The 24,287-nt window shown below is 48.0% G+C and overlaps 1 protein-coding gene across 3 annotated transcripts in view; it reads right to left on the reverse strand.

Moving 5' to 3' along the window:
• CROT (carnitine O-octanoyltransferase) overlaps window positions 1–24,287 on the reverse strand; it is a 164,166-nt gene that overhangs the window by 70,701 nt on the left and 69,178 nt on the right. For 2 of the 3 annotated variants that reach the window (XM_063921450.1, XM_063921449.1), the window contains exons 5-6: window positions 16,789–16,913; window positions 1,159–1,267 (exon numbers count right to left, since the gene is read on the reverse strand). In XM_063921450.1, coding sequence (XP_063777520.1) covers window positions 1,159–1,267; window positions 16,789–16,913 — 234 coding nt within the window. Of the gene's footprint in view, window positions 1–1,158; window positions 1,268–16,788; window positions 16,914–24,287 lie in introns of those variants that run through there. The other variant, XR_010177587.1, reaches the window with a different exon arrangement.

A 24,287-nucleotide genomic window follows, 5' to 3' on the forward strand; every position in this document is an offset into this window, starting at 1 on the left:
ACTCCCAGAGGGCGGCGGCCTAGCGTGTGCAATGCTGCTAAAATCTGCTAGCGAGCAAACAACTCGGAATGACCCCCCATGTGCACTGCAGGTGGGGCAGATATAACATGTGCAAAGAGAGATAGATTTGGGTGGGTTATATTATTTCTGTGCAGGGTAAATACAGGCGTACACGGCACACAGTTTGATAACCACTGATTTAGTCTATTTAATAAAATTATGATGACACAAAGTTATAGTTTTTAGTAAGAAACAACAACCAGCCAGATCATAGTTTAGGTCTGTCTGAGGCACGTGGACCGTTGAAATGTCCAAGCAGTACCGTTCTTCGACTTTGTCCAGTCTTTAATACAGAAGTTTTATACAGACAGTTAGGGGTGTGTTCAATCACTGTTGGAAGCTTCTGTCTTGTCGGAAAGACAGCAGCTTCCAACAGAAATGGGTCGGAAGGGGTTCAGACCTATTCCTTAGAGGCAGTTTTTTTCCGACAAGTCGGGAATTCCCAACTTGTTGGAAAACACGTGGATCGGCGGAATAGCCGCCTATCCGCGTGCTTCTGTCTGAAATGAGGCCAAATCCGACAGGTTTTGGCCCCCTTTCCGACAAACTCAATGCGACTTGAAAACAAGTCGGATTGAGATGAGGAGACGAGGAGCGGTGCGGCGGGCTACGGGGATGAGAGGTATCTTGCCTGGCCATCCCCCGGCCAGGAACCTCTCTCCTTGCAGCGCCTCCCCCGCAGACATGTCCCCCTGTCACCAGCTCCCCCCACCAGCCTCCGATCTCAGCTCCCCCCGCCACCGTCCAGGTTACTCCTGCCGCCCAGCTCACCCCGCCGTTACTCCCCTCGCCGGCATCTGCACCCCCCTTGCTGCCACTGTCAGTGCAGATGCCGGCAGATGAGAGCAGCGGCAGGATAGGACCCCGGGAACAGCCGAATCCGACAAGTCAGATTTGGCAGTCCATTGAATAGGGGTTGTCGGATCCATTCCAACAAATGCATGTCGGAATGGATCTGACTCTTATTGAATACACCCCTGTGCCTATAAATAAGTAGATTGGACTTTATATCCCTGCTAATTACTTTTCAAAAGGAACAGCTTAGTTTTGTTAATTCTTTTTACTGATTTATATGGGATCTGTACATAAGCAACAGACCTTTGTATCTCCGGCGCAGAGAGGATCTGGCCTTCATGCACAGCTTCAAAGGTGAAGATTCGGCCTCTGCACATGGCAACGAGGTGGGAGGGACAGCTGCCTTCACTCTCTGAAATAAAGACAACAAAGTCCTAAAAGCATTGCAAAAGTCTAGACCAATAAATTAATCGTTCATCTTTAAAAATCAACCATACAGAATACATTCAAAGACTTCATAAATATACCACAGTTGTAAGAAGATCCCTGTGGCGAGAAGCAGAATACAGTGCTTGAGTCTTAAGTATAAATTTACTAAGCAGCACTTTTCATAGCCACCACGTCTTCACCCGCTGGATTTAAAAGGGGTAATGAAATTAAATACGAATACTAGTTTTGTGGGGAATATTTGTGCCCCTTTAAATACAGTGGACAATACTGTGGTGGATTTTAGAAGGTGGCTCTTGGTCAACTTACCCCTAAGTGTCTCGGTTGTATTCACAGAGCAGGTATAAAGGCATTAGATGGCAGATCAAATGTTAATTTTATTATAATTTTCTCCACACGCCACTTTTCAAGACAACTGTCAGAGTGACAAACATGGGCAGCCCATGTGAAAATGATTAAATAATTAACGCCCTGGAGTATTTATCTGGAGAACATGCACACCTGGGGCACCAAAGAACAAAATGGCCGTCAGGCGTACTGAATTCGCTTGTGTTATGATTTCAGGGATGTATCCTATTTGGCCACACACATAGGGGGACAGAATTGAATGACCTCATTGCTCAGATTGAATAACAGGATCAAAACGTGGGCCGAAGGCACGTTCAGACGATTACCGTCCCCAAACTGGCAGTTTACAGCAAACACATCGGCCGGCCAAATAATCCGCCAGCATCCATCAAGTGTTTACTGCTGGTCATTTTCTGCTCACATGCAGCAATTGGCTGTCCGGTTTGTGTCAAAAAAACCTAAACACACTTAACATTAAAATAATGTGGACCATACACTCTGCGCCGCGATTCCCTGCTCTGCCGATCATCGCTGGACATCAATGATCGTCGGGGAATCTGTGAAAATCAACATGTTAAAAATCCCCAACTTGCCGATTCCGACCATTTTCAGAATTGTGGATTCAGGATTGTCCAACATGTAGGATTTCTCAGATTTAACCAGAATGGGAAATTGCCCCGATACAGGCTACTTGTGTGAGCTCCTTAATTCCATGCTGCCTCAAAAGTGTCCCGACGTTGGCATATGCCCAGTGAGCTAGTATTTGGCTGGCAACATGGTAATAGTCCATAGATGGATCATTCATTGGATAAACTAGGGATCCTGCCTATGGCCCAATGGGCACAGAAGTGACAGTGGGGGATATTCAGGTTTGTTAGCAAAGCGAAAAAAGCACACTAATAGCCCTTTCACACCAGATATGCAGGGGTCTTACCCAGGGAATACGGTCCCTGGATCATGCAGGGACATTCCCGGGTAAGACCCCTTGCATACCGCAGTCGGTAGCCCGGCATATTGCCGGGTTGCTGACTTCAGCGGTAACGCGGCGGGGGCGGCGCAAGAGATCACATGATCTCCAAGCACCGCCTGCTACATAGAAAGTGAACGGGAGCCGGGGCGCATTGACCCGGCTCCTGTTCACACAGACCAGGTTCCCGGGAGGATCCCGGGACCAACCCTGGTCGATTGCAGGGTTGAAATGCTGGGGCAGGAATCCCGGGATTTTGACCCTGTACCCTTTCACACCGAGAAATTTCCCGGGTTGGTGCGCGTTCATGTGCAATAACCCGGGAAATTTTGGGCTGTGTGAAAGGGGTATTATAGGCAAAACCATATGCACTGCAGGTGGGGTATAAGTAACATGTGCAGAGAGAGTTAGATTTGGGTGGGTTATATTGTTTCTGTGCAGGGTAAATACTGGCTGCTTTTTTTTTTACACTGGAATTTAGATTCCAGTTTGAACACACCCCACCCAAATCTAAATCTCTCTGCACATGTTACATCTGCCACATCTGCAGTGCATTAGTGCATTGCCCATTTGTGTGCGTTATTGCTTTACTAACACACCTGAAAAAAGGGCCAGTGTACACAAAGTTAAATAACAAGTTCGTCCCAGTTGCAAGATAAATATTGGTCCCCCCCCAAATATATTATATATATATATATATATATATATATATATATATATATATATATATATATATATATATATATAAATATATAAATAAGAATTTACTCACGGTAATTCTATTTCTCGTAGTCCGTAGTGGATGCTGGGGACTCCGTAAGGACCATGGGGAATAGACGGGCTCCGCAGGAGACTGGGCACTCTAAAAGAAAGATTAGGTACTATCTGGTGTGCACTGGCTCCTCCCTCTATGCCCCTCCTCCAGACCTCAGTTAGGGAAACTGTGCCCGGAAGAACTGACACTACAAGGAAAGGATTTGGAATCCCGGGTAAGACTCATACCAGCCACACCAATCACACCGTACAACTTGTGATAACCATACCCAGTTAACAGTATGAACAACAACTGAGCCTCATTCAACGGATGGCTCATAACAATAACACTTTAGTAAGCAATAACTATATACACGTATTGCAGAAGAAGTCCGCACTTGGGACGGGCGCCCAGCATCCACTACGGACTATGAGAAATAGATTTACCGGTGAGTAAAATCTTATTTTCTCTGACGTCCTAGTGGATGCTGGGGACTCGGTAAGGACCATGGGGATTATACCAAAGCTCCCAAACGGGCGGGAGAGTGCGGATGACTCTGCAGCACCGAATGAGCAAACTCAAGGTCCTCCTCAGCCAGGGTATCAAACTTGTAGAACTTAGCAAATGTGTTTGAACCCGACCAAGTAGCTGCTCGGCAAAGCTGTAAAGCCGAGACCCCTCGGGCAGCCGCCCAAGACAAGCCCACCTTCCTTGTGGAATGGGCTTTCACTGATTTTGGATGCGGCAATCCTGCCGCAGAATGAGCCTGCTGAATCGTGTTACAGATCCAGCGAGCAATAGTTTGCTTTGAAGCAGGGGCACCCAGCTTGTTGGGTGCATACAGGATAAACAGCGAGTCAGTCTTCCTGACACTAGCCGTTCTAGTTACATAAATCTTCAAAGCCCGGACTACGTCCAGCAACTTGGATTCCTCCAAGTCACGCGTAGCCGCAGGCACCACAATAGGTTGGTTCAAATGAAACGATGATACCACCTTAGGGAGAAATTGGGGACGAGTCCGCAATTCTGCCCTGTCCATATGGAAGATCAGATAGGGGCTTTTACATGACAAAGCCGCCAATTTTGACACCCGCCTAGCCGATGCTAAGGCCAACAGCATGACCACTTTCCACGTGAGGTATTTTAGCTCCACGGTCTTAAGTGGCTCAAACCAGTGGGATTTCAGGAAATCCAACGCAACGTTAAGATCCCAAGGTGCCACTGGTGGCACAAAAGGAGGCTGAATATGCAGCACTCCCTTTACAAAATGTCTGAACCTCAGGCAGTGAAGCCACTTCTTTTTGAAAGAAATTGGATAGGGCCGAGATCTGGACCTTTATGGACCCTAATTTGAGGCCCATAGTCACACCTGACTGTAGTAAGTGCAGAAATCGACCCAACTGGAATTCCTCTGTAGGGGCCTTCCTGGCCTCACACCAAGCAACATATTTTCGCCATATGCGGTGATAATGCTTTGCTGTCACATCCTTCCTAGCTCTTATCAGCGTAGGAATTACTTCCTCCGGAATACCCTTTTCCGCTAGGATCCGGCGTTCAACCGCCATGCCGTCAAACGCAGTCGCGGTAAGTCTTGGAACAGACAGGGCCCCTGTTGCAACAGGTCCTGTCTGAGAGGCAGAGGCCATGGGTCCTCTGTGATCATCTCTTGTAGCTCTGGGTACCAAGTCCGTCTTGGCCAATCCGGAACGATGAGAATTGTTCTCACTCCTCTTTTTCTTACTATTCTCAGCACCTTGGGTATGAGAGGAAGAGGAGGAAACACATAGACCGACTGGAACACCCACGGTGTTACCAGTGCGTCCACAGCTATCGCCTGAGGGTCCCTCGACCTGGCGCAATATCTTTTTAGCATTTTGTTTAAGCGGGACGCCATCATGTCCACCTGTGGCCGTTCCCACCGATTTGCAATCTGCTCGAAGACTTCTTGATGAAGTCCCCACTCTCCCGGGTGGAGGTCGTGCCTGCTGAGTAAGTCTGCTTCCCAGTTGTCCACTCCCGGAATGAACACTGCTGACAGTGTTTGCACGTGATTCTCCACCCAACGAAGAATCCTTGTGGCTTCCGCCATTGCCACCCTGCTTCTTGTGCCGCCCTGGCGGTTTACATGGGCGACTGCCGTGATGTTGTCTGACTGAATCAGCACTGGTTGGTCTCGAAGCAGGGGCTCCGCTTGACTCAGGGCGTTGTATATGGCCCTTAATTCCAGTATGTTTATGTGCAGACAAGTCTCCTGACTTGACCACAGGCCTTGGAAGTTTCTTCCCTGAGTGACTGCCCCCCATCCGCGGAGGCTTGCATCCGTGGTCACCAGGACCCAGTCCTGTATGCCGAACCTGCGGCCCTGGAGAAGATGAGCACTCTGCAGCCACCACAGAAGAGACACCCTGGTCCTTGGGGACAGGGTGATCAGCCGATGCATCTGAAGATGCGATCCGGACCACTTGTCCAACAGATCCCACTGAAAGATCCTGGCATGGAACCTGCCGAAAGGAATGGCTTCGTAAGACGCTACCATCTTTCCCAGGATTCGCGTGCAGTGATGCACCGACACCCGTTTTGGTTTCAGGAGGTCCCTGACCAGAATCACCAACTCCTGAGCCTTCTCCTCCGGGAGAAACACCTTCTTCTGTTCTGTGTCCAGAATCATACCCAGGAAGGGCAGACGCGTCGTAGGAATCAGCTGCGACTTTGGAATATTCAGAATCCAGCCGTGCCGTAGCAACACTTCCTGAGAGTGTGCTACGCTGATCAACAACTGCTACCTGGACCTCGCCTTTATGAGGAGGAGATCGTCCAAGTACGGGATAACTGTAACTCCTTGCTTCCGCAGGAGTACCATCATTTCGGCCATTACCTTGGTAAATACTCTCGGTGCCGTGGACAGACCAAACGGCAACGTCTGGAATTGATAATGACAGTCCTGTACCACAAACCTGAGGTACACCTGGTGAGGTGGATAAATGGGGACATGCAAGTACGCATCCTTGATGTCCAGAGATACCATAAAATCCCCCTCTTCCAGGCTTGCAATGACCGCTCTGAGCGATTCCATTTTGAACTTGAACTTTTTCATGTAGATGTTCAAGGATTTTAAATTTAGAATGGGTCTTACCGAACCGTCCGGTTTCGGTACCACAAACAGTGTGGAATAGTAACCCTTTCCCTGCTGAAGGGGGGGTACCATTATTATCACTTGCTGGAGGTACAGCTTGTGGATTGCCGCCAGGACTACCTCCCTCTCCGTGGGAGAAGCCGGTAAGGCAGATTTTAGGTAACGGTGAGGGGGGGTCACTTCGAACTCCAGCTTGTATCCCTGCGATACAATCTGTATAGCCCAAGGATCCACCTGTGAGCGAACCCACTGATTGCTGAAGTTTCGGAGACGCGCCCCCACCGCTCCTGGCTCCGCCTGTGGAGCCCCAGCGTCATGCGGTGAACTTAGTGGAAGCCGGGGAGGACTTTTGTTCCTGGGAACTAGCTGCATGGTGCAGCTTCTTTCCTCTACCCCTGCCTCTGGCAAGAAAGGATGCACCTCTGACTTTCTTGCTTCTTTGAGAACGAAAGGACTGCATTTGGTAATACGGTGCTTTCTTAGGCTGTGAGGAAACCTGTGGCAAGAAAGTCGACTTTCCAGCTGTCGCTGTGGAAACGAGGTCCGATAGACCGTCCCCAAACAACTCCTCACCCTTATAAGGCAAAACCTCCATGTGTTTTTTAGAGTCGGCATCCCCTGTCCATTGCAGAGTCCATAAGACCCTCCTGGCAGAAATGGACATTGCATTTATTCTAGAGCCCAGCAGGCAAATGTCCCTCTGGGCATCCCGCATATACAAGACGACGTCTTTAATATGGCCAAGGGTCAGCAATACGGTATCCCTGTCCAGGGTATATCTAACTCCTCTGACAGAGTATCTGTCCATGCTGCTACAGCACTGCACATCCAGGCTGAAGCAATAGCCGGTCTCAGTAGAGTACCAGAGTGTGTATACACTGACTTCAAGATACCTTATCCGCAGGCTCCTTTAGAGCGGCCGTATCCTGAGACGGCAAGGCCACCCTCTTAGATAAGCGCGTCAGCGCCTTGTCAACCCTAGGGGAGGATTCCCAGCGTAACCTATCCGTTGGCGGGAAAGGGTACGCCATTAGTATTCTCTTGGGAATCACCACTTTCTTATCAGGGGATGACCACGCTTCACATAACTCATTTAATTCATGTGATGGGGGAAAAGTCACTGGCTGCTTTTTCTCCCCAAACATATTTACCCTCTTGTCAGGGACAGGGTCAACCTCTGAAATGTGTAATACATTTTTCATTGCAATAATCATGTATCGGATGGCCTTGGTCATTTTAGGCTGTAATTGTGCCTCATCATCGTCGACACTGGAGTCGGACTCCGTATCGACATCCGTGTCAACCAACTGAGATAGTGGGCGTTTTTGAGACCCTGACGGCCTCTGAGGCGCCTGGGCAGGCCCGGGTTGAGGGCCCGGCTGTCCCCCGGCTGCAACATCATCAAACCTTTTGTGTAATGAGTTTACATTGTCATTTAAGACCTTCCACATATCCATCCAATCCGGTGTCGGCACCGACACCACATTTATCTGCACTTGCTCCGCCTCCACGTAACCCTCCTCATCAAACATGTCGACACAGCCGTACCGACTCACAGCACACACACAGGGAATACTCTGACTGAGGACAGGACCCCACAAGGTATTTGGGGAGACAGAGAAAGAGTATGCCAGCACACACCACAGCACTATATAACCCAGGGATACACACTACACAAGTGATTTCCCAAAAGCTACTTAATATACACCTTTTGTGCCTAAATTTATGTGCCCCCCCTCTCTTTTTACCCTTCTAGTGCCAGGAAACTGCAGGGGAGAGCCTGGGGAGCGTCCTTCCAGCGGAGCTGTGAAGAAAAAATGGCGCTGGTGTGCTGAGGAAGAAGGCCCCGCCCCCTCAGCGGCGGGCTTCTGTCCCGCTGTCTGTGACTGAAAAATGGCGGGGGAGTTTACACATATGCAGTACCTGACTGTATTATGTGTATATTATGCCAAAGGTACTCTAATTGCTGCCCAGGGCGCCCCCCTCCCCAGCGCCCTGCACCCGACAGTGACCGGAGTGTGTGGTGTGCAGTGGGAGCAATGGCGCACAGCTGCGGTGCTGTGCGCTACCTTCAATGAAGACAGGAGTCTTCAGCCGCCGATTTCACCTTCTTCCAGCTTCTGATCTTCTGGCTCTGCGAGGGGGACGGCGGCGCGGCTCCGGGAACGGACGATCGAAGACAGCTGCCTGTGTTCGAACTCTCTGGAGCTAATGGTGTCCAGTAGCCTAAGAAGCGCAACCTAGCTGTGAACAGGTAACGTTTGCTTCTCTCCCCTCGGTCCCACGTAGCAGTGAGTCTGTTGCCAGCAGAAGCTCACTGAAAATAAAAAATCTAACAAATACTTTCTTTAACTAGCAGGCTCAGGAGAGCCCACTAGGAGCACCCAGCTCTGGCCGCGCACAGATTCTAACTGAGGTCTGGAGGAGGGGCATAGAGGGAGGAGCCAGTGCACACCAGATAGTACCTAATCTTTCTTTTAGAGTGCCCAGTCTCCTGCGGAGCCCGTCTATTCCCCATGGTCCTCACGGAGTCCCCAGCATCCACTAGGACGTCAGAGAAAATGTATTTTATATTTGTATATACACACACTTTATACATTTCTTAGACGTCATACACAGGATTAGAAACCATGACCTGTTACACGTAAGGCAGACACCTTACTGATCAAGCTATTTGCTCCTGCATAGAATGGCTGCAGATTCTAATTATATGAAGCTACTTAGAAATGTCAATTCAAACCATTGCAACTAGGTAGTGTAGTGTGCAGCCACACAATACATAGATCTGCTCGGTCACTCACAATTATTTTACAAATGTCATACACAGGATTAGAACCCACAACCTATTACACTGGAAGCAGGCACCTCACTGATGGAGCTATTTGCTCCTGTATGGTAAGCATGAAAATTCTAACTATATGAAGTTAAGTGTATATGTCAGAGAAGTAACTTCATGCAGAGCACCAGCATAAAGCATAGCATATCACTGCTTAATCCAGGATTAACCGGATACATACAGGCAAAAATAGCCTGGGCCAAAACGGCAGATTCTTTAGAAGAGCATCAAAAAGGGAAAGTCAGTCTTGTGCGGCATGTAACCCCTTTAATGGCTGCTTATTTGCAGTATACAGTAAATTCTGCCTCGTCTCTAGAGGAAGGCAGGACCCATACACTATGAAAGTGTGCACAGTCTGATTTCATGCAACATGACAACACTCCACATATACAGATACAACTTGCAGGAGTAACAAACACAGTACATCGGAACAAGCGTACCCTACTTCCAAAAAGCAGAATAGTTGGATTGCAGTGGCAACTAAAGGGCCATACAGATGGGGAGATGTGGAGGGAGACGTTCCGCTCAGCACACCTTTCACCCCACTCAGCACAGCGCAATGTGTCAGATTGCTTAGATTTTAAGCACGGATCTCTCCGTGTGTACCCCCCTTAAGAAATATCCTATACACTCTAATTAGCTGTAATCTAAAATCAGAATGATGTTGATGGAATGTGTAGAAACACACACCTGTAACATAGATCTGCTGTGGCATTTTGAACATATGGACAGTAACCAAACAAATCAACTATGCATTGAAAGAAAGCAACAAAAATCTAAAACATGTAAATAATAAGATTTTATAACCTACCGGTAAATCTTTTTCTCCTAGTCCATAGAGGATGCTGGGGACTCCGTAAGGACCATGGGGAATATACGGGCTCCGCAGGAGACATGGGCACTATAAAGAAACTTTAGAATGGGTGTGCACTGGCTCCTCCCTCTATGCCCCTCCTCCAGACCTCAGTTAGAGAAACTGTGCCCAGAGGAGACGGACAGTACGAGGAAAGGATTTTGTTAATCCAAGGGCAAGATTCACACCAGCCCACACCAACCACACCGTATAACCTGGAATATACGAACCAGTCAACAGTATGAAACAGAACAGCATCAGTCAAAGACTGAACAAAACTGTAACATAACCCTTATGCAAGCAAATAACTATATACAAGTCTTGAAGAATGTTGTCCGCACTGGGACGGGCACCCAGCATCCTCTACGGACTAGGAGAAAAAGATTTACCGGTAGGTTTAAAATCTCATTTTCTCTTTCGTCCTAGAGGATGCTGGGGACTCCGTAAGGACCATGGGGATTATACCAAAGCTTCCAAACGGGCGGGAGAGTGCGGATGACTCTGCAGCACCGATTGAGCAAACATGAGGTCCTCCTCAGCCAGGGTATCAAACTTGTAGAATTTAGCAAAAGTGTTTGAACCCGACCAAGTCGCCGCTCGGCAAAGCTGAAATGCCGAGACGCCTCGGGCAGCCGCCCAAGAAGAGCCCACCTTCCTAGTGGAATGGGCCTTCACCGAAGTAGGTAACAGCAATCCAGCCGTAGAATGAGCCTGCTGAATCGTGTTACAGATCCAGCGAGCAATAGTCTGCTTAGAAGCAGGAGCGCCAACCTTGTTGGCTGCATACAGGACAAACAGAGCTTCTGTTTTCCTAATTCGAGCCGTCCTGGCTACGTACATTTTTAAGGCACTGACTACATCCAGGGAGTTGGAATCCTCCAAATCTCCCGTAGCCACAGGCACCACAATAGGTTGGTTCATATGAAGAGAGGAAACCACCTTAGGCAAAAATTGAGAACGAGTTCGCAACTCCGCTCTGTCCACATGGAAAATCAGATAGGGACTTTTGTGAGATAAAGCCGCCAACTCAGACACTCGCCTTGCAGACGCCAAGGCCAACAACATAACCACTTTCCAAGTGAGATATTTTAATTCCAACTGTTTGAAGAGGCTCAAACCAATGAGACTTAAGGAACTGTAACACCACGTTAAGGTCCCATGGTGCCACTGGGGGCACAAAAGGAGGCTGGATATGCAGCACTCCCTTCACAAAAGTCTGGACTTCTGGTAGAGAAGCCAATTCCTTCTGAAAGAAAATAGACAGGGACGAAATCTGTACCTTAATGGAACCTAATTTTAGGCCCAAATTCACTCCAGCCTGTAGGAAGTGGAGAAAACGTCCCAGATGGAATTCCTCCGAAGGAGCATTCTTGGTCTCACACCAAGACACATACTTCCTCCAGATACGGTGATAAGGTTTCGCTATCACCTCCTTCCTAGCCCTTATCAGAGTAGGAATGACCTCATCCGGAATACCCTTTTCAGCTAGGATCCGGCGTTCAACCGTCATGCCTTCAAACGCAGCCACGGTAAGTCTTGGAACAGACAGGGCCCCTGTTGCAACAGGTCCTCTCTGAGAGGAAGAGGCCACGGATCTTCTGTGAGCATTTCCTGTAGCTCCGGATACCAGGCCCTTCGAGGCCAATCTGGAACAATGAGAATTGCCTGTACTCCTTTTCGTCTTATGATCCTCAATATTTTTGAGATGAGAGGAAGAGGAGGGAACACATAGACCGACTGGAACACCCACGGAGTCACCAGGGCGTCCACCGCTACCGCCTGAGGGTCCCTTGACCTGGCACAATACCTTGGGAGCTTTTTGTTGAGGCGTGACGCCATCATGTCTATTTGAGGCAGTCCCCACTGACTTGCAATCTCTGCAAAGACTTCTTGATGAAGTCCCCACTCTCCTGGATGGAGATAGTGTCTGCTGAGGAAGTCTACTTCCCAGTTGTCCACTCCCGGAATGAACACTGCTGTCAGAGCGCTTACATGATTTTCCGCCCAGCGAAGAATTCTGGTGGCTTCTGCCATTGCCACTCTGCTCCTTGTTCTGCCTTGGCGGTTTACATGAGCCACAGCCGTCACGTTGTCTGACTGAATCAGAACCGGTAGGTCGCGCAGAAAAGTCTCCGCTTGACGTAGGCCGTTGTATATGGCCCTTAATTCCAGTACGTTGATGTGCAGACAAGCCTCCACGTGTCCAGAAGGTTCCACTGAAAGGTCCTCGCATGGATCCTGCCGAATGGAATGGCCTCGTAAGACGCCACCATCTTTCCCAGAACTCGAGTGCATTGATGGACAGACACCCTTTTTGGCTTTAACAGGTCCCTGACCACGGTCTGGAGTTCCTGGGCCTTTTCCATCGGGAGAAAAACACTTTTTTTGTTCCGTATCCAGAATCATGCCTAAGAAAGGCAAACGGGTCGTTGGAACCAACTGTGACTTTGGTAGATTTAGAATCCAGCCGTGCTGTTGCAACACCCTCAGGGAGAGTGACATGCTGTTCAGCAACTGCTCTCTCGATCTCGCTTTTATTAGGAGATCGTCCAAGTATGGGATAATTGTGACACCCTGCTTGCGCAGGAGCACCATCATTTCCGCCATTACCTTGGTGAAAATCCTCGGGGCCGTGGAAAGCCCAAACGGCAACGTCTGAAATTGGTAATGACAATCCTGTACAGCAAATCTCAGGAACGCCTGATGAGTAGGATATATGGGGACATGAAGGTATGCATCCTTTATGTCCAGGGACACCATATAATCCCCCCCCCTCCAGGCTGCCGATGACCGCTCTGAGCGATTCCATCTTGAATTTTAATCTTTTCAAGTATGGGTTTAAGGATTTTAAATTCAGAATAGGTCTGACCGAACCATCCGGTTTTGGTACCACAAACAGGGTTGAGTAGTACCCCGTCCCCTGTTGAAGCAGGGGCACCTGGACCACCACTTGTTGAAGACACAGCTTTTGAATTGCATTTAAAACTACTTCCCTCTCCGGGGAAGAAGCTGGTAAGGCCGATTTGAAAAATCGGCGAGGAGGCACCTCTTCGAATTCCAGCTTGTAACCCTGGGAAACAATGTCTATTGCCCAGGGATCCACCTGTGATTGAATCCAGACGTGGCTGAAAAGTCGAAGACGTGCCCCCACTGGGGCGGACTCCCTCAGGGGAGCCCCAGCGTCATGCGGTGGATTTTGTAGAAGCCGGGGAGGACTTCTGTTCCTGGGAACTAGCTGTAGTTGGGAGCTTTTTCCCTCTACCCTTACCTCTGGCGAGAAAGGAAGATCCCCGTACTCTCTTGGATTTATGCGACCGAAAGGACTGCATCTGATAATGTGGCGTTTTCTTTTGCTGTGAGCAAACATAAGGTAAAAAAGTGGATTTACCTGCAGTAGCTGTGGAAACCAGGTCCGTGAGACCTTCCCCAAATAATTCCTCACCCTTGTAAGGAAAAACCTCCATAGGCTTCTTTGAGTCGGCATCACCCGTCCATTGTCGGGTCCACAGGGCTCGCCTAGCAGAAATCGCCATGGCGTTGGCTCTGGAACCCAGTAGGCCAACGTCTCTCTGAGCATCTCTCATATATAGGACAGCATCCTTAATATGACCCAAAGTCAATAAAACGGTATCCTTATCCAGTGTATCAATTTCAGCAGACAAGGTATCTGTCCACGCTGCTACAGCGCTACAAACCCAAGCCGACGTTATCGCCGGTCTGTGTAATGTACCAGTATGTGTGTAAATTGACTACAACGTAGTCTCTTGCCTGCGATCAGCAGGATCCTTGAGTGTTGCGGTATCTTGAGACGGCAGCGCCACCTTCTTGGATAAGCGCGTCAACGCTTTGTCCACTCTGGGAGAGGATTCCCACCGTATCCTGTCCTTAGCCGGGAAAGGATACGCCATAAGAATCCTTTTGGGAATCTGCAGGTTCTTGTCTGGAGTTTCCCAAGCCCTTTCAAACAATTCATTTAGCTCATGTGAAGGGGGGAAAGTAACCTCAGGTTTCTTTTCCTTATACATGCGCACCCTCGTGTCCGGGACCGAGGGGTCACCTGTGATATGCAACACATCTTTTATAGCAATAATCATATAATGAATACTTTTTGCCAATTTCGGCTGCAACCTCGCATCATTATAGTCGACACTGGAGTCAGAATCCGTGTCGGTATCAGTGTCTACTATTTGGGATAGTGGGCGCTTTTGAGACCCAGAAGGGCCCTGCGACATAGTGAAAGGCAAGGATTGACTCCCTGTATTTCCCCTGGACTCTGCTTTGTCCAACCTTTTGTGCAATAAATTCACATTTGCATTTAAAGCATTCCACATATCCAACCAATCAGGTGTCGGCGTTGCCGACGGAGACACCACACTCATTTGCTCCACCTCCTCCCTAGAAGAGCCTTCCGCTTCAGACATGCCAACACGCGTACAGACACCCCACAAACTCAGGGAAATCTCTAATCTGGAGACAGTTCCCCCAACCAGGCCCTTTGGAGAGACAGAGAGAGTGTATGCCAGCACACACCCAGCGCCAATGACCCTGGAAACACAAGTCCCAGCAATACACAGCGCTTTTTTGTTTTATATATAAATATATTAACTGTGCTCAAATTATGTGCCCCCCCCCTCCTTCAAAGCCCTCTGTCACCGTGTTCAGCAGGGAAGAGTCCGGGGAGCCAGCTTCTCAGCAGCGTGCTGTGAAGAAAATGGCGCTGGTTAGTGCGGCGGGCTTCGGTCCCGCTCAAAATACTAAATAACCTGGCGGGGGTTGTATATCATACTGCCATAGCTTGATTATACCTATAATGCCAGCCAAGAGGATTATTGCTGCCCAGGACGCCCCCCCTGCACCCTGCACCCATCTCTGCTTGTGTGTGTGTGCGGGAGCAATGGCGCGCAGCGTTACCGCTGCGTGTTACCTCAGTGAAGATCCGAAGTCTTCTGCCACCTGTGAAGTCTTCTTTCTTCTCATACTCACCCGGCTTCAATCTTCCGGCTCTGCAAGGAGGACGGCGGCGCGACTCTGGGACGAACGGCGAGGGTGAGACCTGCGTACCAATCCCTCTGGAGCTAATGGTGTCCAGTAGCCTAAGAAGCAGAGCCTATCACTGAAGTAGGTCTGCTTCTCTCTCCTCAGTCCCACGGCGCAGGGAGCCTGTTGCCAGCAGGACTCCCTGAAAATAAAAAACCCAACAAAATTCTTTATTACAGAGAAACTCAGGAGAGCTCCCCTGAAAGCACCCAGTCTCCTCTGGGCACAGGATCTAACTGGAGGTCTGGAGGAGAAGCACAGAGGGAGGAGCCAGTGCACACCCATTCTAAAGTTTCTTTATAGTGCCCATGTCTCCTGCGGAGCCAGTCTATTCCCCATGGTCCTTACGGAGTCCCCAGCATCCTCTAGGACGTAAGAGAAAACATATTAAACAGCAATGCAGCTTCTGTTCTAAGGGTGCCTCTTACACACCCTGCCTAATTTACAGCAGATCGCAATCCGCTCCAGATTTTCACTGGTGGGGGGCATCATGCATAAGCAGTGATAGAAGCCTACTTTAAACCGGCACACGTTAACAATAAACATTTTAATTATTATTATTATTATTATACTTCATTTATATGGCGCCACATGGGTTCTGCAGCGCCTAACAAGGTAAATAAACAAATGAGAAATACAAGAAAACAACAACTTACAAGATAATGTAGGACAAGTACATGGTACATAAATATTGCTGCATCAGGGCGGCAGAAAACGAGGGTTAGGTGCCGTTGTAGGGAGCATGGAGTAGAAGATAGTCTAAGAGAGGGAAAACACATGAAGGGAGAGGGCCCTGCTCGTGAGAGCTTACATTCTGATGGGGAGGGGCAGACAGATTGGGGTAACAGATGGGCTAGAAGTGAGCATGTAACAAGAGGGTTAGGATAAGAGATGGGGTAGAAGTAAACATGTAATATGGCGGAGTTTGATAAACAAGTGGGTTCGAGAGCCCGTCTAAAGTTTTGGAGAGAGGTGGAGAGTCTGATAGGGAGAGGTAGATAATTCCAGAGGTAGGGAACACCACAGCCAAAATCTTGGAAGCCGGAATGGATGTAATCAGTAGAGACGGCATGTATTGGTAGAATGAAGAGGGTGGATGGGAGTGTAAAGGGAGATAAGGTCAGATATGTAAATGAGGGAGGAATGGGTGAGGGCTTTGCAAGCGAGTGTGAGAAGCTTGAAATGGATTCGGAAGAGGAAGGGGAGCCAGTGAAGGGCTTATAAGAGAAGGGATGTGCACGTAGGACATTTGGAGTTGAAGAGGAGTCTGGCAGCTGCACTGAGGATAGATTGGAGTGGAGAGAGACGGTTGTCAGGGAGACCAGATAAGAGGAGATTACAATAGTCCAATCAGGAGATGACCAGTGATTCAATGAGGGTCTTCGTAGCATCCAGGGTGAGAAAGGGTCTGATCCTGGAAATGTTTTCAATATAAACAGAGGTTAAATATTCTTTTTCTATTTAAAGAAGGAAAAACATCATTTGTCCTGTAACAAACTGTTCACTAGTACACTGCTGACGTGTGAGCACTAATATGTGTCAATGAATGATTACTCACCAGTCTTAAAGTAATTGGCAATTGAGTCTCTGGTCACGCCAGGAATCTTGCAGGTGTTAAACAAATTCTGAAACTGGGACATATCCAGCGGAGCATTTTGTGACTTGTGAATGCCCAGTTTCTCCCTGTCGTGGGGGTAAATACAATAATATAAATTTGACACATTAGCCATATGACATTGTTCTATGTAATAATGTCATCCCATTCTATGTTACATGGCTGCACTGGTGAAATGCAAAGAGAAATGTGACAGGATTACTCCAATAACACAATCCAGGAGCATGGCATGGAAGTGGGAGAGACTCCATAGAATAAATCGAAGTAATTCTTGAACACAATGAATGAGCTAGTAACAATACAACTGTAGGAATAAACTTTCACTCATCAGTGAAAGGTGCATATACCAGCTGTCTTTGGTTTTCGACTTCCTCCTAAAATCTGGCACCCTAGGTGATCATCTAAATTTGCTAAGTGATAGTGCCTCATACAAAAGTTTGTGCAATAGTCAAATTCTTGTAAAAACAGACGCAATGTAACAAGAATATTTAATTAAGGGCATTCGTTTTATTCTAACAATTATTTTATATTCAAAGAGGACTTTTTTATTCAAAAAGTGGGGGAAGCAATGGGCACCAAGTTTGCTCCATTACGCTAATTTATTTACTTAACTCATATGGAGTGAACCTGGGGTGCTGTAAAAGAAAGATATATTTTTTATCTGGAAAGGTAATCTTGAAGGTGTCGATGACTTTGTATCTGTTTTAAACACCAATAATTGGAATTTTCAACTGACATCAGAAATAAGCAACACGGAAGAAACTTTTTAGGCATCACTATCTATATAGAAGACAATCAGTCATGATCCAGAAATTATATTAAAACTAAAGACTTCAAGACATATATCAACATATCAATCTGCCATCACACAAACTGGCTTGACCCGATCCCTGGAGGCCAATTTAAAAGGTTAAGGAGAAACTGCACCGATGATAATATAATTTTCACTAAACATGCAAAAGAAATTAAAGAAAAATTCCTAAACTGTGGAAATAAACACCCTGTGGCTCTCCAGTTATTCTGAAACTACACGTTACAGCATGCCCTGCTACAGTTTTGCTATTAGGGAATGCTAAAACTGTGGCAGGGCATGCTGGAATGTGTAGTTTTACAACATCTGGAGAGCCACAGGTTGGCCAGTCCTGCTCTACAGTCAACAGGAAAGTACTACTGAAACCAAAAACTCATGTAAAAGAAAAAAAATAAATTCAGTCGGTCTTTGTTACAAATGTTAATGAACTTGTACAAAAAAAACACTTCAAAAATGTTTGCCAATATTGTGTTGAGACCCAATCATCTGTGAAATAATCTAAAAAAAAAAAAAAAAAAAATCTGTGTGTGTATGTATGTATGTATGTATGTATGTATCTATGTATCTATGTATCTATGTATCTATCTATCTATCTATCTATATATATATATATATATCTATAGATAATAAGATTTTACTTACCGATAAATCTATTTCTCGGAGTCCGTAGTGGATGCTGGGGTTCCTGAAAGGACCATGGGGAATAGCGGCTCCGCAGGAGACAGGGCACAAAAAGTAAAGCTTTTCCAGATCAGGTGGTGTGCACTGGCTCCTCCCCCTATGACCCTCCTCCAGACTCCAGTTAGGTACTGTGCCCGGACGAGCGTACACAATAAGGGAGGATTTTGAATCCCGGGTAAGACTCATACCAGCCACACCAATCACACCGTACAACTTGTGATCTAAACCCAGTTAACAGTATGATAACAGCGGAGCCTCTGAAAGATGGCTTCCTTCAACAATAACCCGAATTAGTTAACAATAACTATGTACAATTATTGCAGATAATCCGCACTTGGGATGGGCGCCCAGCATCCACTACGGACTCCGAGAAATAGATTTATCGGTAAGTAAAATCTTATTTTCTCTATCGTCCTAGTGGATGCTGGGGTTCCTGAAAGGACCATGGGGATTATACCAAAGCTCCCAAACGGGCGGGAGAGTGCGGATGACTCTGCAGCACCGAATGAGAGAACTCCAGGTCCTCCTTAGCCAGAGTATCAAATTTGTAAAATTTTACAAACGTGTTCTCCCCTGACCACGTAGCTGCTCGGCAAAGTTGTAATGCCGAAACCCCTCGGGCAGCCGCCCAAGATGAGCCCACCTTCCTTGTGGAGTGGGCCTTTACAGATTTAGGCTGTGGCAGGCCTGCCACAGAATGTGCAAGTTGGATTGTGCTACAGATCCAACGAGCAATCGTCTGCTTAGACGCAGGAGCACCCATCTTGTTGGGTGCATACAATATAAACAACGAGTCAGATTTTCTGACTCCAGCTGTCCTTGCAATATATATTTTTAATGCTCTGACAACGTCCAGTAACTTGGAGTCCTCCAAGTCACTTGTAGCCGCAGGCACTACAATAGGCTGGTTCAGATGAAATGCTGACACCACCTTAGGGAGAAAATGCGGACGAGTCCGCAGTTCTGCCCTGTCCGAATGGAAAATCAGATATGGGCTTTTGTAAGATAAAGCTGCCAGTTCTGACACTCTCCTGGTCGAAGCCAGGGCTAGAAGCATGGTCACTTTCCATGTGAGATATTTCAAATCCACCTTCTTTAGTGGTTCAAACCAATGAGATTTTAGAAAGTCCAAAACCACATTGAGATCCCACGGTGCCACTGGAGGCACCACAGGAGGCTGTATATGTAGCACTCCCTTAACAAAGGTCTGGACTTCAGGGACTGAAGCCAATTCTTTTTGAAAGAAAATCGACAGGGCCGAAATTTGAACCTTAATAGATCCCAATTTGAGACCCATAGACAATCCTGATTGCAGGAAATGTAGGAATCGACCCAGTTGAAATTCCTCCGTCGGAGCACTCCGATCTTCGCACCACGCAACATATTTTCGCCAAATTCGGTGATAATGTTGCACGGTTACTTCCTTTCTTGCTTTAATCAAAGTAGGAATGACTTCTTCCGGCATGCCTTTTTCCTTTAGGATCCGGCGTTCAACCGCCATGCCGTCAAACGCAGCCGCGGTAAGTCTTGAAACAGACAGGGACCCTGCTGAAGCAAGTCCCTCCTTAGAGGTAGAGGCCACGGATCTTCCGTGATCATCTCTTGAAGTTCCGGGTACCAAGTCCTTCTTGGCCAATCCGGAACCACTAGTATCGTCCTTACGCCTCTTTGCCGTATAATTCTCAATACTTTTGGTATGAGAGGCAGAGGAGGAAACACATACACCGACTGGTACACCCAAGGCGTTACCAGCGCGTCCACAGCTATTGCCTGCGGATCTCTTGACCTGGCGCAATACCTGTCCAGTTTTTTGTTGAGGCGAGACGCCATCATGTCCACCATTGGTCTTTCCCAACGGGTTACCAGCAAGTGGAAGACTTCTGGATGAAGTCCCCACTCTCCCGGGTGAAGATCGTGTCTGCTGAGGAAGTCTGCTTCCCAGTTGTCCACTCCCGGGATGAACACTGCTGACAGTGCTATCACATGATTCTCTGCCCAGCGAAGAATCCTTGCAGCTTCTGCCATTGCACTCCTGCTTCTTGTGCCGCCCTGTCTGTTCACATGGGCGACTGCCGTGATGTTGTCCGACTGGATCAACACCGGTTTTCCCTGAAGCAGAGGTTCTGCCTGGCTTAGAGCATTGTATATTGCTCTTAGTTCCAGAATGTTTATGTGAAGAGACGTTTCCAGGCTCGTCCATACTCCCTGGAAGTTTCTTCCTTGTGTGACTGCTCCCCAGCCTCTCAGGCTGGCGTCCGTGGTCACCAGGATCCAATCCTGTATGCCGAATCTGCGGCCCTCCAATAGATGAGCACTCTGCAACCACCACAGAAGAGACACCCTTGTCCTTGGAGACAGGGTTATCCGCAGGTGCATCTGAAGATGCGACCCTGACCATTTGTCCAACAGATCCCTTTGGAAAATTCTTGCGTGGAATCTGCCGAATGGAATTGCTTCGTAAGAAGCCACCATTTTTCCCAGGACTCTTGTGCATTGATGTACAGACACTTTTCCTGGTTTTAGGAGGTTCCTGACAAGCTCGGATAACTCCTTGGCTTTTTCCTCCGGGAGAAAAACCTTTTTCTGAACCGTGTCCAGAATCATCCCTAGGAACAGCAGACGAGTTGTCGGCATTAACTGGGATTTTGGAATATTCAGAATCCACCCGTGCTGTTTTAGCACTTCTTGAGACAGTGCTAATCCCATCTCTAGCTGTTCTCTGGACCTTGCCCTTATTAGGAGATCGTCCAAGTATGGGATAATTAATATGCCTTTTCTTCGAAGAAGAATCATCATCTCGGCCATTACCTTTGTAAAGACCCGAGGTGCCGTGGACAATCCGAACGGCAGCGTCTGAAACTGATAGTGACAGTTTTGTACAACGAACCTGAGGTACCCCTGGTGTGAGGGGTAAATTGGAACGTGGAGATACGCATCCTTGATGTCCAAGGATACCATAAGGTCCCCCTCTTCCAGGTTCGCTATCACTGCTCTGAGTGACTCCATCTTGAACTTGAACTTCTTTATGTACAGGTTCAAGGACTTCAGATTTAGAATAGGCCTTACCGAGCCATCCGGCTTCGGTACCACAAAAAGAGTGGAATAATACCCCTTCCCTTGTTGTAGAAGAGGTACCTTGACTATCACCTGCTGAGAGTACAGCTTGTGAATGGCTTCCAAAACCGTCTCCCTTTCGGAGGGGGACGTTGGTAAAGCAGACTTCAGGAAACGGCGAGGTGGATCTGTCTCTAATTCCAACCTGTACCCCTGAGATATTATCTGCAGGATCCAGGGATCTACCTGCGAGTGAGCCCACTGCGCGCTGTAATTTTTGAGACGACCACCCACCGTCCCCGAGTCCGCTTGAGAAGCCCCAGCGTCATGCTGAGGCTTTTGTAGAAGCCGGGGAAGGCTTCTGTTCCTGGGAAGGAGCTGCCTGTTGCTGTCTCTTCCCTCGACCTCTGCCTCGTGGCAGATATGAATAGCCCTTTGCTCTCTTATTTTTAAAGGAACGAAAGGGCTGCGGTTGAAAAGTCGGTGCCTTTTTCTGTTGGGGAGTGACTTGAGGTAGAAAGGTGGATTTCCCGGCTGTAGCCGTGGCCACCAAATCTGATAGACCGACTCCAAATAACTCCTCCCCTTTATACGGCAAAACTTCCATATGTCGTTTTGAATCCGCATCGCCTGTCCACTGTCGCGTCCATAAAGCTCTTCTGGCCGAAATGGACATAGCACTTACCCGTGATGCCAGTGTGCAGATATCCCTCTGTGCATCACGCATATAAAGAAATGCATCCTTTATTTGTTCTAACGACAGTAAAATATTGTCCCTGTCCAGGGTATCAATATTTTCAATCAGGGACTCTGACCAAACTACCCCAGCACTGCACATCCAGGCAGTCGCTATAGCTGGTCGTAGTATAACACCTGCATGTGTGTATATACTTTTTTGGATATTTTCCATCCTCCTATCTGATGGATCTTTAAGTGCGGCCGTCTCAGGAGAGGGTAACGCCACTTGTTTAGATAAGCGTGTTAGCGCCTTGTCCACCCTAGGAGGTGTTTCCCAGCGCTCCCTAACCTCTGGCGGGAAAGGGTATAATGCCAATAATTTCTTTGAAATTATCAGCTTTTTATCAGGGGCAACCCACGCTTCATTACACACGTCATTTAATTCTTCTGATTCAGGAAAAACTATAGGTAGTTTTTTCACACCCCACATAATACCCTGTTTAGTGGTACCTGTAGTATCAGCTAAATGTAACGCCTCCTTCATTGCCAAAATCATATAACGTGTGGCCCTACTGGAAAATACGGTTGATTCGTCACCGTCACCACTGGAGTCAGTGCCTGTGTCTGGGTCTGTGTCGACCGACTGAGGCAAAGGGCGTTTCACAGCCCCTGACGGTGTTTGAGTCGCCTGGACAGGCACTAATTGATTGTCCGGCCGTCTCATGTCGTCAAACGACTGCTTTAGCGTGTTGACACTATCCCGTAGTTCCATAAATAAAGGCATCCATTCTGGTGTCGACTCCCTAGGGGGTGACATCCTCATATTTGGCAATTGCTCCGCCTCCACACCAATATCGTCCTCATAAATGTCGACACACACGTACCGACACACAGCAGACACACAGGGAATGCTCCTAACGAAGACAGGACCCACTAGCCCTTTGGGGAGACAGAGGGAGAGTTTGCCAGCACACACCAAAAGCGCTATATATAACAGGGATAGCCTTATAATAAGTGCTCCCTTATAGCTGCTTTATATATATCAAAATATCGCCATAAATTTGCCCCCCCTCTCTGTTTTACCCTGTTTCTGTAGTGCAGTGCAGGGGAGAGACCTGGGAGCCGTCCTGACCAGCGGAGCTGTGAGAGGAAATGGCGCCGTGTGCTGAGGAGATAGGCCCCGCCCCTTTTCCGGCGGGCTCGTCTCCCGCTATTTAGTGAATCCAGGCAGGGGTTAAATATCTCCATATAGCCTCTGGGGGCTATATGTGAGGTATTTTTAGCCTTTATATAGGTTACATTTGCCTCCCAGGGCGCCCCCCCCCAGCGCCCTGCACCCTCAGTGACTGCGTGTGAAGTGTGCTGAGAGGAAAATGGCGCACAGCTGCAGTGCTGTGCGCTACCTTTAGAAGACTGCAGGAGTCTTCAGCCGCCGATTCTGGACCTCTTCTGACTTCAGCATCTGCAAGGGGGCCGGCGGCGCGGCTCCGGTGACCATCCAGGCTGTACCTGTGATCGTCCCTCTGGAGCTGATGTCCAGTAGCCAAGAAGCCAATCCATCCTGCACGCAGGTGAGTTCACTTCTTCTCCCCTCAGTCCCTCGTTGCAGTGATCCTGTTGCCAGCAGGACTCACTGTAAAATAAAAAACCTAAGCTAAACTTTTTCTAAGCAGCTCTTTAGGAGAGCCACCTAGATTGCACCCTTCTCGGCCGGGCACAAAAATCTAACTGGAGTCTGGAGGAGGGTCATAGGGGGAGGAGCCAGTGCACACCACCTGATCTGGAAAAGCTTTACTTTTTGTGCCCTGTCTCCTGCGGAGCCGCTATTCCCCATGGTCCTTTCAGGAACCCCAGCATCCACTAGGACGATAGAGAAATATAGATATAGATACAAAGCTGGCACTCCGGATACTGCGCTGTATTTGCCCTGGTGCCTTCAATAATCTGTGTTGCAGCAGACAATGTAGGAATCCAATAGACGCGGCACTCAACGGGTCTTTAGTTTGAGAAGAGTAAATCAACGGCGGAGTGACGCCTGGCAGAGGTTAACGTTTCAGTTTAATACATAAACTTTTGTCACGAAAGTTTATGTATTAAACTGAAACGTTAACCTCTGCCAGGCGTCACTCCGCCGTTGATTTACTCTTCTCAAACTAAAGACCCGTTGAGTGCCGCTTCTATTGGATATAGATAGGAGATATACATATATATATATATA

The sequence above is a fragment of the Pseudophryne corroboree genome, chromosome 5, assembly GCF_028390025.1.
Source record: "Pseudophryne corroboree isolate aPseCor3 chromosome 5, aPseCor3.hap2, whole genome shotgun sequence".
Taxonomy (NCBI): Eukaryota; Metazoa; Chordata; class Amphibia; order Anura; family Myobatrachidae; genus Pseudophryne; species Pseudophryne corroboree.